This window comes from Chionomys nivalis, chromosome 21, assembly GCF_950005125.1.
Source record: "Chionomys nivalis chromosome 21, mChiNiv1.1, whole genome shotgun sequence".
Taxonomy (NCBI): Eukaryota; Metazoa; Chordata; class Mammalia; order Rodentia; family Cricetidae; genus Chionomys; species Chionomys nivalis.
The window spans coordinates 22,714,582-22,733,903 of NC_080106.1; the positions used below are offsets into that span (position 1 = coordinate 22,714,582).

Below are 19,322 nucleotides of genomic sequence, written 5' to 3' on the forward strand. Positions count from 1 at the left end.
GATCAAAGGTGTGCTCCACCAAGCCTAGCTGCTACTACTTCTTCTTCGGTTTCATTTTTCAAGTTATTTTATTTTTTTTCTTTTCTTTTTTTGCCTGCATGTATGTCTGTGTACTGTGTGTGTGCCTGGTACCTGCAGAGGCCAGAAGATGGTGTTAGATTTCTTAGAACTGGAGTTACTGACAGTGTGAGCTACCATGTGGGACTGAGAGCTGAACCCAGGTCCTCTGAAAGAGCAGTCAGGGCTTTTAATGGCCGAGCCATCTCTCCACCCTACTTTTTAATATTAAACATATTTCTTTTTTATGTGTATGAGTTCTTCTTTGCCTACACAGATGTACATGTATCAAGTAAATGTCTGGTACCTGTGGAAGCCAGAGAGGCCATCAGATCCCTTGGAACTGAAGTTACAGAAGGCGGTGAGATACCATATGGACGCTGGGAACTGAACCCAGGTCCTCTGGAGGATGGTCAGTACTCTTAACAACTGAGCCATCTCTCCAGCTCCACATTTGGAACTCTTGAGCCTCTTGCCTCTCGTTCCCAAGTGCTAGGATTGTAGGAGTGTGGCTCTGTGCCCTGCATGTTTAGAGTTTTTGAGACAGGGTCACATGTAGCCCACAATGGCTTAAAACAATCTACTTAGCTGAGGCTGTCCTTGAACTCCTGATCTTCCTGTCTTAGCCTCTAGAGTACTGGCTTATTATTATTGCTGTTGTTATTTTGACACAAGATTTCACCAAATTGCCAGGCTGGACTCAGATTCTGGATGTAGCCTCAGCAGGCCTTAAACATTCAGTTCTCCTAATATAGCCTCCCAAGGAACTAGCTTTATAGGATCATGCAATCAGGGTCTGATAATTTTTTAAGTTGTTCTACTTTGTTTTATTTATTGTATGTGTATGAGTGTTTTACTTGGATTGTATTTCTGTGCACCACGTATGTGCCTTTGGAGGCCAGAAGAAGGAACTGGAGCTGCGGGTATCTAGTTGAGAGTCTTCATGTGGATGCTGAGAACCAAACTCAAGAGTCTCACAATAACTTACGCCAGCTGCTCAGTCACCTCTCCAGCTCTGAAACCCATCTAGAATATCATGAGGGTTTCTGCTTTGAGATAGTCTTCCTCTGTTGCTCGGTTGACCTTGAATGTGAGCCTGCCTCTGCTCCCTAGTGTTGGTATTCTAGGCACAAACCACAATACCTGGTCTTAGATATTATTTTTAATTATTTGTTTATTTATTTATTTACATTTTTGAGACAGAGCCTAGCTGTGTAGCCCAGGGTGACCTCAAACTCACCATTCTCCTGCTTCTGCCTCCCAAGTGTTGAGTACAAAATACCACATCCAACAGAATATTTGGGTCCAAATATTATATTACAAATTATTCTGAAAAGCTGAGGAGATAGCCTGGAGGATAAGAACATTGCTGTCCAAGAATGAGAACCTGAGTTCAGATTCCACCTATACATTAAAAGCTAGGGGTGGCTGTGCACACACCTGTAACCCCAGCACTGTTGGGGATGGAGACATGAGGATTACTGGGGCTTGCTGGTCACCAGCAGCCAGCCTGGCTCCAGGTTCAGTGAGATACCATGTGTCAAGTGAACAGAGCAAAGAGCAATAGAGCCAACACCTGTTATCCTCCTCCGACCATGCACACACCTGCATGTGTGTACACACCATACACACCTACACCACACTCACATACATATATAATACATGCTAAAGAAGACATATCAGTCAGTAAAGTGCAAGCCTTGCCAGTATGAGGACCTAAGTTTGATCCTAGAACCCTTGTTTAAAAAAAAAATAAGTGTGGGGCTGGAGAGATGGCTCAGAGGTTAAGAGCACTGGCTGCTCTTCCAGAGGTCCTGAGTTCAATTCCCAGCACCCACATGGTGGCTCACAGCCATCTGTAATGAGATCTGGTGCCCTCTTTTGGCATGCAAACATACATGGAAGGAATGTTATATACATAATAAATGAATAAATCTTTATAAAAAAATAGATGTGATGCTGGGCGGGGGTGGCGCACGCCTTTAATCCCAGCACTTGGGAGACAGAGGCAGGTAAATCTCTGTGAGTTCGAGACCAGCCTGGTCTACAAGAGCTAGTTCCAGGACAGGCTCCAAAGCCACAGAGAAACCCTGTCTCAAAAAACCAAAAAAAAAAAAAAAAATAGGTGTGATGGTGCATCCTTGTAGTCTTTAACACTAGGGGGGCATCTGCACACTCAGGACACACACACGTTCACACGCGCGCACACACACACACACAGGAATTAAAATACACAAAAGAATGAAAGAATTGTACCAGAAGCATCACCTGGCTTCCCCGAGCGACACTTTCGTATGTTTGCTTTATCACATATCTGGCTAATTACTCACACTCTAGCCAGCCACCGGCACCTTTCTCTTTGTATTCAGCAGCACACTGTGTACATCTTCTCATAAAAACAAACACTTCCACGGTGGTAGTGTGTGAGACGGCCTCTCCCCATGTGTCATTGATGTGGCCCTTCTGTAACACCTGCAAGAACCTGCCTTAGTGTAATTCTTTAAGGAGAATGTTCCAGTTGGGATGTTTGATGGTGCCCAACACCCATATTAGAAAGCCGAGTTCTAAACCAACAAGGAGACAAATCAGAAGGTGGAGGCCCAAGTGCACCTGCATTGCTGCTGAAGCTGCTGCTGGAGAGCGGAGGCTCTGCCTGCAGATAAGCGGGCTCGGGGATCTTCCGGGAATAGAAAGACCTGGACAGCTAACTGTTCTCTCAGCACCAGAAGGAGCAGAGCAGAACATGTTCTTCTCATTCTTTCGTGTGTTTGAAGTTTTTCATAATGTTTGGGCTTTGCTGTGGTTTGAATACATCTCCCGAGCTGATGTGTTAAAAGCTGGATTGCCGTTGTTGTGGTGTTGGGAGTTAATGAAGGGTGGTCAGGTCGTGAGGATAGAGCCTTCAGGAATTATCACCCTTTTAGGTATAGGGAGAGTGGGGCGCTTCAAACCTGCAGCTGGTAAGGTAGCTCAGTAGCTAAGAGCTTGTGCTGTTCTAGAAGAGGGTTGGGTCGAGGTGGAGAGATGGCTCAGCAGTTAAGAACACTGGCTGTTCTTCCAAAGGTCCCTGGTTTGATTTCCATAACCCACACGGCTGCTATCCACCCTCTGTAACTACAGTTCCAAGAGCATCTGAACCATCTTCTGGCCTCCATGGGCACTGCATACACATGGTACACAGACACAGACGCAGCCAAAACACACCTACACATAAAAATAAATAAACCTCGAAAATTTGCTGGGCAGTGGTGGCACACACCTTTAATCCCAGCACTCCAAAAGCCAAAGAAGAAGAAGAGACAGGAAGTTGGTTTCTAGCACCCAAGTCCAGTGGCTCACAACCACTAGTAATTCCAGATCCAAGGTATCCAGTGTTGTCTTTGGTTTTCAAAAACACTGCATTCGTGAGTATGTGTGCATGAGCACATGCATACACACACAATTAAGAATTAAATAAAGGGCTTGAGAGATGGCTCAGAGGTTAAGACTGGCTGCTCTTCCAGAGGTCCTGAGTTCAATTCCCAGCAACCACATGGTGCCTCACAACCATCTGTAATGAGGTCTGGTGCCCTCTTCTGGCCTGCAGGCATACACACAGACAGAATACTGCGTACATAATAAATAAATACATACATACATACATACATATATACATACATATTTAAAAATAAAAAATAAAAAAAAGAATTAAATAAAATAAAAAATGGCAAATCCAAGCCAGTGTGATGGTACACACCTGTAATCTCCCCACTCAGACTGTGGCAGAGAGACTGGGGGTTCAGAGCCAACTTGGGCTACACAGTAAGACTGTGTCTCAAAAAAAGAAAGTTAAAAAAAAAAAAAAAGGCAAGTCCACCTTTGTACTCCCTTCTGTATGTAGGTGCCTCTTCTATGCCCTTGGACTCCCCAAAACTGTGAGCTAACCAAACTTTCCTTCCCTTTTTGAGACAGCATCTCAGGCCTCCTGTAGTCCGGGCTGGCTCCAGAGTCACTAGGAAGTGGAGGGCGACCTTGAGATCCTCCTTCCTCCACTTCCCAGTGCTGGGGTATGGGACTGTAGCACCAGGCCTGGTTTATAAGGCACAAGGACCAAACCCAGGGTCGTGTACTTGCTTCTCACTCTACCAACTGAGCTTTGGAATGTGCTTGAGCTGGAGATGAGTCTCAAATTTTTCTTTATAAACTACCAAGTCTGTGGTATTCTGTTATAGCAATAGAAAACGGACTGAGATAATTTTAAATTGTTTTAAATAAAAGAGGCCCTCAGGCAACCCATTTTTAATAGATACTCCAAGGAGGTAACATCAAGATGGAGATGCTAGGTGGTTCAGTTAGCCCTGGGTCTAGTTTCTAGCATCCTTGGTTAACTTTTCCTGAGGTAAACACTGTCGAGGACCGGCCTCCACAAAACCACCTATTGCCAGGGTGGGGCATGGGAATTTTAGAAATATAAGTAAAGAATATGAAGATGCATAAAAATCATAAGACAGCCGGGCGGTGGTGGCGCACGCCTTTAATCCCAGCACTCGGGAGGCAGAGGCAGGCGGATCTCTGTGAGTTCGAGACCAGCCTGGTCTACAAGAGCTAATTCCAAAAAACCACAGAGAAACCCTGTCTCGAAAAACCAAAAAAAAAAAAAAAAAACCATAAGACAGAAACCATAGAATAATACCTGGAGGGCCTTCCAGTGATTGCTGAAATCCTAAAATCACCCACGTTTATTTTTCCACAGCTTTTACACCCAAAGTAAATGGGGGAGAACAAAAGACTTTATTAACATGATACTTGGACAACTTAACCAGTCAATGGCTTTATCACTCTGAGCATTCTGTTGTTTAGGCAGTGGAATTGCTCTAGGTCACAAATCCTGAAAGCCATCCCTCCCCAGGTGGCCTCATAGTTATAAAGGAAGGAGCAAAAGTATGTATGCATATCCTGACCATCTGTCAGGATTGAATGTCAATCAATCAATGTCAAAAGAACCAAGCACTCACATCCTGAGTGGGGACACACACTAGCTTGTCAACCATTTTGAGTGACCTTCAAACTTTCTCACCATCAGAGACAAGATGGAAATTAGACTCACATTTTCAGGCCTCCACAAAACACAAACAAATGATTCACCCCTAGATGGGCACCAACGACTGACCAAAGTATACTGTCTGTGTCTATATGGGTGGTATGTGCTCCTGAGTGTAGTTGCATATGAATGCCAGAAGAGGGCGATAGAATTTCCCCTACAGCTAGGGTCACAGGTGGTTGTAATCTGCCCTGTGTGGATGACCGGAACCTAAATCATGTCCCTTGCAAGCTCATTCCCACTCTTAATGGCTGAGCCATCTCTCCAGCCCATCTTAGCCTTTCTTTTAGCCAGAATCCGGTCAAGTATTTAACTGAGAAGAATTTAAACATAGTAATGGAGAGCCTGAAAAGCCAAGCAGGGGACAGAAATGAAACTCAGATTAAATAAAATGAAGTCACAGGCTTTTCCTCTGGCCTGCCCTCATGCCCCCAACAGTGTCTCCTGCTGGTTGAAGGAAGTAATTTCTGAAGGGAACTGGGAGATAACCGGCAGGGGTAACCCTGCCTTGCAGAGGGAACTGAAGAATGATCCTGAGAGCAGCTGTTAATATTCTATTGTTATTGTTTTCTTTAAGGTGTGGGGGGGTGGGGGTTAGAATTCTGAGTTTTGGGAGCTCAGCCTGCCAGTGAAATCTGAGGCTTTCTAAGTGCCTTATTGATCCTTTGCCCTCTGTGTGTAGAGATGCCTGCTTGGCTTCTGGTCTCTGCAAGGTAATTGTTCAGGCCTTGGCAGGCACTCAGTAAACCCTGAAGTCAGCACTGCCTCACCCAAGATTCAGGGAAGGGAAGCAAAGCAAAGGGATTTCTCAACAAACGTAAAGAGGTTGTTGTCTCAGCACCTCTGAGGACCTGAGACACAGATGGGAAGTACTGGCTAGTGACGTCACACGGCAAAAAGGAGGCTCCCAGGGAATTCAGGGATAGACTCAAAGAAGCAAGACTGTGTGAAACAGTTTGTGACAGGGCTGGGTGGGGCATGCCCAGAAATGGCTTCACCCAGTTTTAAGGCCACTTCCTGGATGACTGGGAAACATCTCCTGGTCTTTGAGACATCCCCATCAGTGAGATCCGGGGGAGTGAAGTTTAGGAATTTTACTACCAAAAATGGGAAGAAAGTCTCTATCTAAATATTTCTCGGAAGACCGAGAGTTTAACCTTGAACCAAGGTCAAATATGTTTATTTTCCGAGTTGAGAAAAAGGATTGTTCTTTGGAAATGGAGCTTATTTGGCCTGCCGTATGCAAGGCCCTGGGTTCAGTCTTCAGCAAAACAGAAAAGTCTCCAATATTTAAAGATTCTCTCTCAGGTACAAAACATATTCTCCAAGTTCATTCCAGAAAATGCTTCTCAATAGCAGGTTGGTAATGGAGTCAGGCAGCAAATTTTGGAGAGCAGAACTGGGGTAGATAGACTATGATTTTGCCTCTGTCCTGGCTATCTGGCTGTGGGCAGGGGTCAAAACTTCTAACTATTAAGAAATTTGACCAGGACAACTAGAGCTATACAGAGAAGCCCTGTCTCAAAAAGAGAAGAAAAAAAAAAAAAAAAAGAAAGAAATATAAATCACGTGAACTACTCAGAGAATTGTATGGATTGGAATAAGCTCACACATGGAAGTCCATGGCTGCAGGTCTGCCATGCAGTGAGCAATGCGGAACTGCGGCCGTTCATTTTCCTATGATGCGCTTGATTTGTGTGCACTTTGCAAAGACCCTTCCCCTTGCGTGATGCACTGCAGCGCTGTTGTGTGCGGTCAGCCAGGGAAGCAACATTGATTTTGCTTCTCTTGTGCATTTAGCACCCCGCCGGATGCTAACAGTTACTGTTGTGTTGGTTTCACTCATTCAATAAATATTTGAGTGTTTGAGCATTTGATGCCAGGCTGTTTTCTGCACTGGGAATCTAGCCGTAGACAAAGAAGACAAAAATTCCTGCCTGGGGTTGGAGCAATGGCTCAGTAGATCTCCCATGTCCAAACATGAGGATCTGAGATTGGATCCCCGACACCTACTTAAAAGTCATGTGTCTGTAACCTTAACACTGCAGGCAGAGAGGTGAGTCCCCAGTGCTTGCTGACTAGCCAGGTCTGGGCTCACTGAGAGACTGTCTCAAGAAAAAAAACAAAACAATGAAGTGGAAAACCAGTGGGGAAGACACTCAACACACGGACCTGTGTAGTCACAGGCACAGGCAGGCGTGAAACAGGTTCCGGAGCTTAGCACAACTGACTCCATGATGGAAGTACCACCTAGGCCGTAAACCTCAGGGTGCAGACAGCACCATCTGCCAAAACTGAAAGCAAAAAATGTAACCGATCAAAGTCCATAGTTCCGGAAAAGTCTCTAAGCCTACTAACCTTGCTTTTTAGCTTCTGAAATATGTCAACCCAGTGTATGGTTTTTAAAAGGCTTGGGGTTACACTGGGATCCCAAACATCCAGTGTGGTCCCCAGCTTGCTAATAATGACTTTCTATTGGCTTACAGTCCTGTCCAGTCTTCTGTGGTGGACTCCACACACAAGTGTGCCAGCACAAGCACATGCACAAATGTACACACACACACACACACACACATAAATATGCACGCATACATACACTACACACAAACACACACACACAAACAAACAAACAGTAATTAAAAGATGTTGATTAGGGCTAGGAAAGAGTCAGGTAGGAGCACTATTTCTCTCCCAGAGCGCCCGTATGGCAGCTCACAACCACCTGTAACTCCAGTTTCAGGGATCTGGGGCCTTCTCTGACCTCCATGGGCAGCAGGCTCTCACATGCACAAACATTTCAGCCTAGGAAGGCAAAGACATGGGATCCCCAAAGGAACCTAGTTTGTCAAAAGTATAGCTGCTTTGGGAAACTCTGGGTTTGATGAGAAGTCCTGCCTCAAAGGATATGGTAGAAAAACCATAGAAAGATTCCTGACTGACAAACAACCCCAAGCCTCCACATGCATGTGTTTGTGTTTCGTGCATGCCCACTACATGTGCCCTCACACTGGGAACACACACACACACACGAGGAAAAGGGAAGCAGGCTGTCTGTGGATCGCACCTTTAATCTCATGCATATTTTCCTGTGTGGGTGCTGTGGGGAAGTCTGGAGTTGTTTGATTCCGACAGCCTTAGCCTCCATCTCCAAGAAGGTTTTAGGTGGGAGGAAAGAGGGAGAAAGGTAGCAGAGAGTAAAGCAGCAGAGACACTTAGAGGGAAGCAGTGGTACCAGAGGCTGCACAGCACAGTAAACGGCAAGTGTTTAAAAATAAAATGCAACCAAGAAACACCGGGAAGGGGTGATTCTCTGGAAAAGGAGAAAGAATGGAAGACTTCAAGCCCGATGTAGCCGGAGGATGGACAGCAGGCTATCCCCGTTGGAGATGGTATTATAGTTCAGATCTTTGCCTCCCAAAGGGGGCTGGGGAAACAACTCAGTGGTACAGTGCCTGGCATACACAAAGCTGTTAGTTTTATCTGCAGCACCACACACACACACACACACACACGTCTCCAAAGTCCCATGTATTAAAGGATTGATCTCCAAGGTCCACTAGTGGGAAATGGTAGAATATTTAAGAGCTGGGGCCTGGGGATAGGTGTGATGGTACATTCCTTTAATCCCAGCACTTGGGAGACTGGGGCCAACTTGGTATATAAAGTGAGTTCCAGCCGGGCGATGGTGGTGCACACCTTTAATCCCAGCACTCAGGAGGCAGAGGCAGGCGGATCTCTGTGAGTTCGAGACCAGCCTGGTCTACAGAGCTAGTTCCAGGACAGGCTCCAAAGCCACAGAGAAACCCTGTCTCGAAAAACCAAAAAAAAAAATAAAAAAATAAAGTGAGTTCCAGGACAATACAGACTACACAGTGAAACCAACCCTCTTTCAAAGAAAACCACACACACACACACACACACACACACACACAGATCTAGAGTTCTTTAGATTACCAGGAAGACATGCTCATATTTTGTTGTTTAATATTTGATTTGTTAATGCTACAGATTTGAATTTCGGGTTTTTATTTTTATTCATTTTATGTGTATGAGTATTTTGTCATTTGCACATACATTTTGTGAATGCATGGTGCTCAGAGAGGCCAGAAGTGAGCTTCAGATTCTCTGGAACTGGAGTTAGGGATGGCGGGAGGCAGCCATGTGGGTGCTAGGAGACAAACCCAGTTTCTCTGCAAAAACAGAGTATTCCTCAACACTGATCCATCTCCCTAGCCCCAAATTAATTTCGGCTTTTAATTTTTAAAAAATTTGTTTGTGTGTATGCTTGCCTGCATGCATGTACACCATGTGTGTTCCTGGTGCCTGAGGAGGCCAAGAGCGGGTGTGAAAACTCCTAGAACCGGAGTTACAAACGGTTAAGAGCCATCCTGTGGGTTCTCTGCAGGAGCAGCAGTGCTCATAACTGCTGAGCCGTCTCACTAGCCTCTTGACTTCTGTCTCCTAAAGTTAATTTTTTTGGACAATCGTATGCATGTGTAAAATATATTTTGGACACATTTATCCTCTGTTACCTTCTCCCGACTTCCTCTTCCCCCTACCAGTTCCCTTCTTCCTGCCTAGTGCACCCCGTTTTCCGTGTGTCTGAGTGCAGGTGGTGTTTTTTGCATGAACTTAAGTGGAAGTTGACTTACCAGAACTTCCCAGTGGCTACCCCACAGAAGAAAACTGTCTCCCTGTCCCATTAGGTCCATCCCTCTTCCTTCCTTTCTTTCCTGGCCAGGAGGTAAGTGGGTTTCGTATTCCTTTATACCTCTGCCATGATATGCTGCTTTAGCACAAGCCCAAAACTTTGGGGACTTTCAGCTGTGGCCCGGAGCCTCCAAAACTGAGAGCCCCAAACAAACCTTTCTCTTTCTAGGTTGCACGTTGTGGGTATTTTCTTTTTTTTTTTTTTCGTTTTGTTTTTTTGTTTGTTTGCCTTTTCGAGACAGGGTTTCTCTGTGGTTTTGGAGCCTGCACTGGAACTAGCTCTTGTAGACCAGGCTGGCCTCGAACTCACAGAGATCCGCCTGCCTCTGACTCCCAAGTGCTGGGATTAAAGGCGTGCGCTACCACTGCCCGGCCAGGAACCCAATCTTGAGATAAGGATTCACATTGCGCCGGGCGGTGGTGGCGCACGCCTTTAATCCCAGCACTCGGGAGGCAGAGGCAGGTGGATCTCTGTGAGTTCGAGACCAGCCTGGTCTACAAGAGCTAGTTCCAGGACAGGCTCCAAAGCCACAGAGAAACCCTGTCTCGAAAAAAAAAAAAAAAAAAAAAAGGATTCACATTGCCTACCTGACACACGAAGTGCTCCCAGGAGGAACTGGTAACCTAGTGGGAGGAGCAAGACAGAAGGGCAAGAGGTGATGTGAATACAGCCCTAGTCCCTTAGAGAGTAGCAGCAGCCTAACCTTCGGGGGAGCGCGATGGTGCAATTACATCTTAGGATTTGTCTATCTGGGAGGATATCGGGCTGTCAGCTACGCCAGGTAATCATTGGTTGTGGGTGGAGGAAGCGAATTCTGGACATCTGTTTTGTTTTTCTGAGACAAGAGCTTGTTATATAGCCCATGCTGAGCTGACCAGGCTATCAGTAAATTTAACCGAAACTCAAGACCGAAATTCATTCAGTTAAACGATTGAATTGATGAATGGCCAGCTGGGGAAGCTGCGCAGAAGGCTGCGTCGTGATCCAAGCACGCAGAGGAGCTGAGTACCGTTTGCTCCACTCTGCTCGCAGCCCCCGCTGGAATGCTGAGTGCCCGGGAAGGCGGCGGAAATGAGCCCGCTCCACAACTCTCCAGCCGAGTGTTTACTTAATTAGGGCCTGTATCCCGAGGCTCGTTTGTGTTTAACTGTCCGCCTAATGGCTTCGTCTGGCTCCGCACCGGCGCGGGAAACTTTGGGGGCGAGAATAGGTCGGGCCGCCCTGTCCCCTCTGAGCCAGAGTCGTTGAGCAACTCGTGCAAGCACCTAGGACTCAGCAAGCGTCCCCAGCAGGAGCGCTAGGCCACTAGCTAGCTGCCTTGGGCTTTCCCTGCAAGTTGCCACCACCCACCACAGCTGCTGGGACTGCGCGGATCACTGAAGATCCCAGAGATGGCAGATGCCAGGTACCCTCAGCCGTGAAATTGAAGGATTCCGACACTGGGGGTGCTGGCTAGGAGAGGAACGGCTGGCAGGAAAGCCAAATGGTCCGCATCCCTAATAACGACAACACTGGATCCTTGCTCTGTGCCAACTACCGAGTTCAACGTTTTTAACACATTAATCTGTTCAATCCTCATGTGAACATATTCACTTAATCCTAATACAGCCGAGTACAGTATGTGTGTGGGGTGGGGGTGGGGTGGGGTGTGTTCATGTATGTGAGTAGAGGTCAATGTGCATGGCCGCAGGACAACCTTCGAGGTAGCAGTCTATCCTCCACCTTGTTTGAGACAGGTTTTCTGTTGTTTGACGCCATAAACCGAGCTAGCTAGCCTGATAGCTTCCCATCCTCCTCCCAGCCCTCAATAGGAGATTACAGATGAGCTACTGTTTTCCATATTACATAGGTCCTGGGGATTTGAACATAGGACTTTACCAAAGCACATTACCCACTGAGCCATCTTCTCTATTCTTTTTTATTATTATTATGTATACAGTAATCCGTCTGCGTGTATGCCCGCAGGCCAGAAGAGATCACCAGACCTCATTACAGATGGTTGTGAGCCACCATATGGTTCCTGGGAATTGAACTCAGGACCTTTCGAAGAGCAGGCAATGCTCTTAACTTCTGAGCCATCTCTCCAGCCCCCCCCCCCCGTCTTCTCTGTTCTACCCACCTGTTTTTGAAGCACAGGCTAACTATGTAGTGCAGGCTGTCTTTGAACTTGCAGTAATCTTGTCCCCCATCCTGTGTTGGGATTAAAGGCATATACCACCACTCCCGGCTCTAGTACAATACTTTAGAGGGTAGGTTGTCAAAATAGTTCCATACAACAATGGACAGGTAAGGGTTCCGTCTCAGTAAGAGGTGGGATCCAAGCCTGAATCCCACCCGGTGGAGCAAGTAGCGCCAGCGCTTGCCTCATTGTGTCGCAAGTTCCATTGCTCAGTCAGAGACTTGTGGTAAGAAGGGCAGGTAGATTCAGGCATCATCCTGGGGTTCTCTGGAGAGCAATGGGTGGTGGTGGGGGGGGTGGAGAGAGCTCAGAGAAAAAAAAAGTTTGGTCTGACTGCTCAGCTCCAGAGTGGAGGCTGCAGCTCAGTGGTGGAGCACTTGCTGGGTGTGTGCAAGGCCTTGTGTTTAGTCTCTGGCACGGCACAGGCAGAGGGGCACGGCAGGATGAGCTGACTCTATAGGGAGAGGACAAGGGAGAAGAGCAGTTGGAACCTATGCCTGCCCAGGGACTTGTGTGCCCCAGTGTGCCTCAAGGACAGCCATTCTTGTCCAGTATAGTAGAAAGAGCAACGTAGAGCAACCAGGGAAGCTGTCTTCTAAGGGACAAGCATTACACACCATGTAGTTTTCAGATTATATACAGGATTTCAGACTAATAAGAGGTACATTTAAAATTGCCATTACTGGGCTGGAGAGATGGCTCAGTGGTTAAGAGCACTGGTTGCTCTTCCTGAGGTTCTGAGTTCAATTCCCAGCAACCACATGGTGACTCACAGCCATCTGTAATGAGATCTGGTGCCCTCCTCTGGCATGTGGGCATACATGGAGGCAGAATGTTGTACACATAATAAATAAATAAATTTGAAAAAAAAAATTGCCATTACTGGGCCAGGTGGTGGTTGCGCACGTCTTTAATCCCAGCACTCCAGAGGCTGAGGCAGGCGGATCTCTGTCTGGTCTACAAGAGCTAATTCTAGGACAGCTAGGGCTGTTACACAGAGAAACCCTGTCTCGAAAAACCAATCAATCAGTAAACACATAAACAAACAAATAAATTTGCCATTATTGGGACTGGGGCTGTAGTTCAGCTGATAAACTGTCTGGCATGCGTGAAACCTTGGGTTCAATTTCCTTATCAACTAAACCAGGAAGTTCAAACTCCAGACCTAAGGAGAGAACCGACTCCCACAAGGTCCTCCTCTGACCTACGCATGTGTGCAGTGGGCCCATAGACACATGTAACAATAATAGATAAAATAAAATCTCCATTATTTGTATTTAACATAAAATTGAGGAAACATTCAAGGGGGAAGAAGGCATTTTTATTGGGGTGCTGGAAATAACAGGGCTAATAATTCATAACCTTCTCCCTACCTCAAGCCCTTTGAAGTTACTATGGCTTCCAAACTCTGGGGCTTTCTCTACTTGCTTCCTACCATTTGTTCAGCTGCAAACGGAAGTAACTATTCTCTCAAACGTATATCAGATCGTGTACCACGGTCCTTTGAGACCTCGATGCCAGTTTCAAATCCCCAACGCTCCCAGAGGGCTCGCGTGGGAGGTGGAGAAAGTGGCAGAGGGCAGACCCCGCAGTAGCTGGTGTGAAGACACGCCTTGCCTCCATCAAAGCTTTGAACACAACGCCTCCGGCAGCATGAATGGGAAGCCTCTGTTTTTTGTCGGGTTTCAGATGCGTCTCCACTTTTTTTCCGTTGTAGTTGCCAGCAATGGAATATTTGTCTTCTCGTGCTACAGGGGCTGAGGTGGAGTCGATTGGGGGTTTTGTTTTGTTATACTATTTTCCAGAGAAACCAGAACCCTGCAAGAGCAACGGGATACCTTTCAGGAGTAATTCCAAAAGAGCAGGGAGGTCGCAGGAGGGAACCAGGGCGGGTCCACAGGGGCTTCGCGAGTGCCTCCCGCAGGCTAGCCTCGGCTCCACCTGCGAGGGGGCGTGACTTTGTGACGTTGGACCAATCAGCGGCTACCTGAGCGCACCTGGCCTCCTCCCGCGGGCTCTAGTGAGCCGCGGTGCTCAAAACTGTACCAGGCACTTTAGTCCTACCGTCGCGGCAGCCTTTTCACTTCCCTCCAGTCATGGGACTCCTTAGTGGGTCTCTCGCCTCCCTGCTCCTCCTGCTTCAGGTACCACAGTGCCTTGCACTAGTCCTAACCCAGATTGCTCCCTGGAGAGCGGGCGGGGTTCTCACGCTGAGGGCGTCGGGCGGGGGCGGGGGGCACGGACCTTAAGGCTGTGTTCCTTGGCGCCAAGGATGTTACGGGGGCCCACCGAGGACTCTCAGGGATGAGTGTGCAGAACCGGGGACGCCTGTGACTCAACCTCCCTCTTAACCCTTCTGCTCTCAGACGCAGGTTTGCTGGCTACCAAGCGTGGCCTCCGAACCCTACCCGGTGCACTTCGGGGAGGCTGAAGTGACCTTGGAGGCGGGAGGAATTGATCTGGAGCCCAGCCAAACGCTGGGGAAAGGTAAGACCCTCCTGGAGCCAGCGGAAGATCACACTTGGTCGGCTTTGCTGTGACCCTCCGATGGGGTATCTGGACCAGAGCTGGGGATGTCTGGAGCCACCTCACATCCTGGGAAGGCACAGAAAGTGGTTCCCGGGCTGGGATGGGCTCGAGAAGGCTGAGCAACGGTGCACCCACCCGAGTCCAGCTCCTCCTTGCGCAGCAGCCGCTGCTTGCTTGTCTTGACCTCCTAGTGCCTGGTGACTGAGCCCCTCACCCAGCCCCGACGTGGAAAACATCTCCCGCGCCGGCCACAGCCGAGGAATGCGCAGTGCACATTCCTCCCAAAACCCCCGCGCAGGTGTGGGGATGAGCGGTGCCCCGGGCAGCCCCCTTCGCCCTACTCGGGCCCCCTTTGTGAACCGTGCTTTGTGTCTCCGACAGACAGACCGGGTCTGTTTCTCTTCTCTGGGCTGCCCTCCCCACCCCCCTTCTTCCCGGGCTGGAATGCACTCTTAACCCTGCCCTTCCCGGAGGGCCTGAGCCCCTGCAGTCTGCCTGCGAATGGCCTGGCACACCTGGGCAGAGGCCATCACGCACAGGGGACACACTAGGTCCCGCACTCCAAGCATCTTGGTAGTAGGATGTTAGATCACTTGAGTCACAGGGTGGGAGGGGTGGGGGAGGGCGCATCTGTGTCCCAAGCCGGAGGAGTCTGAGTAAACTGATCAAAGCACATTTTGATCTTTCAGTTGCGCTTTTCTCCATTCAAATTAAAAAAAAAAAAAAAAACTTGAAAGTGGAGGGTCATTTTGGTGCTGAGAACCCGTGTGCCATGCATGAGACCCGAGCATCTACCAGCTGGTGGAGGCTCCTAACTAGAGAGGACAATGGGCTTTTCTCTGTAGATCAAACCGACGTTGTTAAACCAGGAGTAACTCGGGATCCTTGAGTGAAGTTCCAGAGGACTTTTGCATGCGTTTTTTTCTGGGGAGGGGATATATAGTTTAAACGACTTTCAGAACATTTACCACCTAGCATTTTTTAGTGCTTCTGTCAGATGCTCACCCTCCGTACACATGTCCACAGCCTGAATATGGGGGTGTCACAGCTTAAGGGCAGAATGACTCTCCTTTGTTTCTCCACAAAAAGTGAGGCCCTTGAGTCTATAGAACTTCTTAAACAAACAAAAAAACTTTGCTCAAATAACTCTGCAGATTGACAAAATAATTAACACCCAGGCTAGGCAAGGTTCCTTAAAGGCTTGGCTGTAGGGAGCGGGAGACCAGGCATTAAGAGGCCATGCCTCATAAACTTTAAATTCTTGCACATGGCTTTATTACTGGCGGGCTAAGAAACTGCAACTGAGCCAACCTGTAAAAATGTTAACTTGGACAGGGCCCCAAATCCAATTCCGGCTCCCCGAGGAAGCACTCTGGCTAACCAGACCTCTGCCAAATCCACCTCCCCGCCCCCACCATCGCATTCTCTGCTGTATTCCCAGAGCAGGTATGGCTTTGAGTTGTTAGTGTCTTATCTTCCTTACCAAAGCAAAAAAATATATATCAGATTAGCTGTCACTTTACTTGGCTCCAGGTTGTGGACAAGTGCTGATCAGGTTTTTGATTTTGTGATTGAGTTGGCCAGTGCTTGCCGGCGATGTCACGAATTTTAAAACTTTTTTTTCCTAAGGAAATTCTGCTTTCTCGAATGTCTGGTTTATGGTCGTGAAAATGGTAGGTTTGTGCCAAGAATGCACCTGGTTTATAAAACAAAAAGTGGGCTAATGTGCTTAGCACACCTTGACTTCCCTGGAAATGGGAAGCCACTCTGGGTTAAAAGTAAGAAAAAGCTCCTGGGCCCATATGGTGCTAGGAAGTTGAGACTCTTCAAGCTGGATGGCATGCTTGTAGTCCCGGCTACCCCAGAAGCTGGGACAGGATCCCTTGGCCCCGGGAATTCACGGCCAACACAGAAAAGGTAGCAAAATCCTCTGTCTTAAAAAATATAGTTTTGTGTGGTCGTACACGCCTTTAATCTCATCACTCAGGACGCAGAGGCAGGTGATCTCTGAGTTAGAGTCCAACCTGGTCTACAGAGCCAGTTCCAGGACAGCCAAGGCAACACAGTTAAGACCCTATCTCAAAAAACAAAACAATATTTATTATTTGTGACCAGGGTGCATTCAGGAGTCTATTCTCTCCTTCCTCCGTGGTTTTTTCAAGATTAAACTCAAGTTTTCAGACGTGCTCAGCAAGCTTTTTCACCTGCTGAGTCAAATGAGTATCCTATCTAGGTGTGTGTGCACTCATCTACATGAATGTTTGTGCACCACGTGTGTGCCCACAGAGGCCAGGAGAGGGCACCAGTCCTCTGGAACTGAAGGTATGCCACCCGATGTGAGTGCTAGGAACTGAACCCAAGTCCTCTCCAGGAGCGACTACCGGTCTGAACCACTAGGCCATCTCTCCAGCCCAAGATTCCATCTCTTAAAGAAGGTAAATAAAAAGAATTGTGGGTTATAGCTCAGTGGCAGATGAGGCCTTGAGTTTGATCCTTAACACTGCAAAACTAATTTTTTAAAGTTTATTTAGCTTTATTTTATGTGCATTAGTATGAGGATCTCAGATCCCCTGGAACTGTTGCAGACAGCGTGAGCTGCCTTGTGGGTGCTGGGAATTGAATCTGGATCCTCTGGAAGAGGAGCCAGTGCTCTCAACCACTGATCTCTCTCTCTCTCCAGCCCCTGCAAAACTAAATTTTAAAATTTTAAATAAATGAAACTCCCAAACAACACCAAAAATAGATGCCTTATTCCCCAGTATATTTCCTCATGGTCTTCACCTGCTGAGAAGCTTCTGCTTCAGTAATGCCACCCTAGTCCCCCTTCTTAAAACATCAACGCCCTTGGATCTGACAAGGTTGAAGGGGTTATCCTGCGGGTACATACGAACCCTCAAGTTTGGCCAGGCAAACAATACTTTCCATATTATAATCCCTCTTTGCCCCTGGGTTATGGATATTATAAGCGGCTGTGAAGTCAAGCTCAAAAGAAAGGTCTGGTATAATTAGCACCTTGTTTGTGTGTCTACCTTCCTCTTCAAAGCCCTTGCACAGCTCCGAGCTTGCTTTACCCTCCTAACATTCCCTTGAAGCAGGGAAGGTGAATATTAAATACTTTGAGGTCTTAATCTCAGAGCTGGGACTTGAGAAAACCCATAGCCAGACCCTGCCAGAGGTTTAAAGGTGGAGAGACAAAGGGGCGGCTTCCTTGGTTTAATTTGTTCGACAGTTCAGAAACATCTTTGAGGCTCCCAGACAAAACTTTACTTCCTGTTACCCATCCAAGGCCCAGGAGGTCCACTGGAAGAAATCAAGACAATCTTTGTGAAGGTCAGTCTATTTTTTGCCCCCCATCCCATTTTTAAAGATTAGGGTCTCATTATGTAGTTCTGGCTAGCCTGGAACTGTGTAGATCAGGCTGACTTTGGACTCGGAGAGATTGTCTTGCCTCTGCCGTACCCGGCTGGCCAACCCATTTTACAACAGGAATTCTAGTGGTTGTGATTTTACCACGGTCATTGTCGCAGCCCCCAGCTAGAACTTGAAGAATTTTCTGACTCCCTGTTGTGTGGGAGGCATAATCAGAATGAATGCTGGATCTCGAATCTCACAGCCACCAGTCACAGACCCTACTTCCGTGAGTTCGTAGTCTTTTGCTTGTTTGGTTGGTTTGTTGTTGTTTTGGCCGTGAGCCTAGCCTTTAATGTCTGAGCCTTCTCTTCAGCCCTGTTTGTTCATTTTTTTGTTTGTTTGTTTGTTTTGTTTTTTAAGACAGGATCTCACTATGTAACCCTCGCTGGCCTGGAATTCACTATTTAGACCAGGCTGGCCTCCAACTCACAGAGACCACCCGCTCTACCTCTGCCTCCCGAGTGCTGGGATTAAAGGCATATGCCACCATGCCCAGATAGTCAGATTTTCTTATTGTAGGGTTTTCCAGAAACACTTCTCCGCAGGATTCAGTCTCTCGGGGTCCTAGTATTAGGAGCTTGACTAGAGAAGTTAATTTGGAAGTGAAGAGAACAGGGATGTTGCCCTCTTCCAGCCCATCCTAATGGGGCCTGTGCGATCCGAGAGCGGAGACAAAGGAGAGGAAAGAGGAGGGAACTCGTGAGGTAGGAGTGTAGTGTAGTAGTCAGAGGTGAGGAGCCACGGCCACCTACCCATCCTTGATGTTGAGCAGCTGAGAGAAACAGCTTCATGACATTGATCAGGGACACTCAGGCCCTAATTGGGACCCCCTCAGCAGTATTGACCAATTCTTAGGAAGCCTTTGGGTAAGACTGGAAGCTAACCATGGAAGCTTTCACTAATGACCGTGACTGAGCTTGGGTTAGTTTCAGGATGATTGTGTTTAGCTCAGCCATCAGTATAAAAACCCCGCCTTTAGTTTTCAGTTATAGGCCATCCTTTTTACATACATGTAACCAAGATCTGAATGTTTCAGGGTCTGTTTTAGAAGTTTATCTAACGATGAATGAATGTAAGTCCCTGCCTTTAGGAAGCTTACAGTCTGGTGTGAGCTATTCTTTAGTGCTATGGTTGCCTGGCAAAGCAGGTGATAGTACCTTCCCCTTAGATGTAAAATGGAGTCACTGGGGCAGAATCAGCAGAGAGTCCAGAATGTAAGTCCTAGTTGGTTGCTTCCATAGCCCAAGGGGATTCTGTAGTGCCCCATAAATCTGCCTCCGAGGAATGAAGGGTAGGGAACTGGGGTTTGGAGCCCAGCCAGCTGCCTTCCTCGCTAGGAAGGGGGGAGGGCTGGT

The 19,322-nt window shown here is 47.5% G+C and overlaps 1 protein-coding gene across 2 annotated transcripts in view; it reads left to right on the forward strand.

Annotated features, from left to right (window-relative positions):
* Nucleotides 1-14,112: 14,112 nt before the first annotated feature.
* Nucleotides 14,113-19,322, forward strand: part of Cdh3 (cadherin 3) — a 44,970-nt gene continuing 39,760 nt past the window's right edge. For both annotated transcript variants that reach the window (XM_057753705.1, XM_057753706.1), the window contains exons 1-2: nt 14,113-14,171; nt 14,394-14,514. In XM_057753705.1, the coding sequence (XP_057609688.1) occupies nt 14,124-14,171; nt 14,394-14,514 (169 nt within the window). In that variant the 5' untranslated portion in view covers nt 14,113-14,123. The remainder of the gene's footprint in view (nt 14,172-14,393; nt 14,515-19,322) is intronic.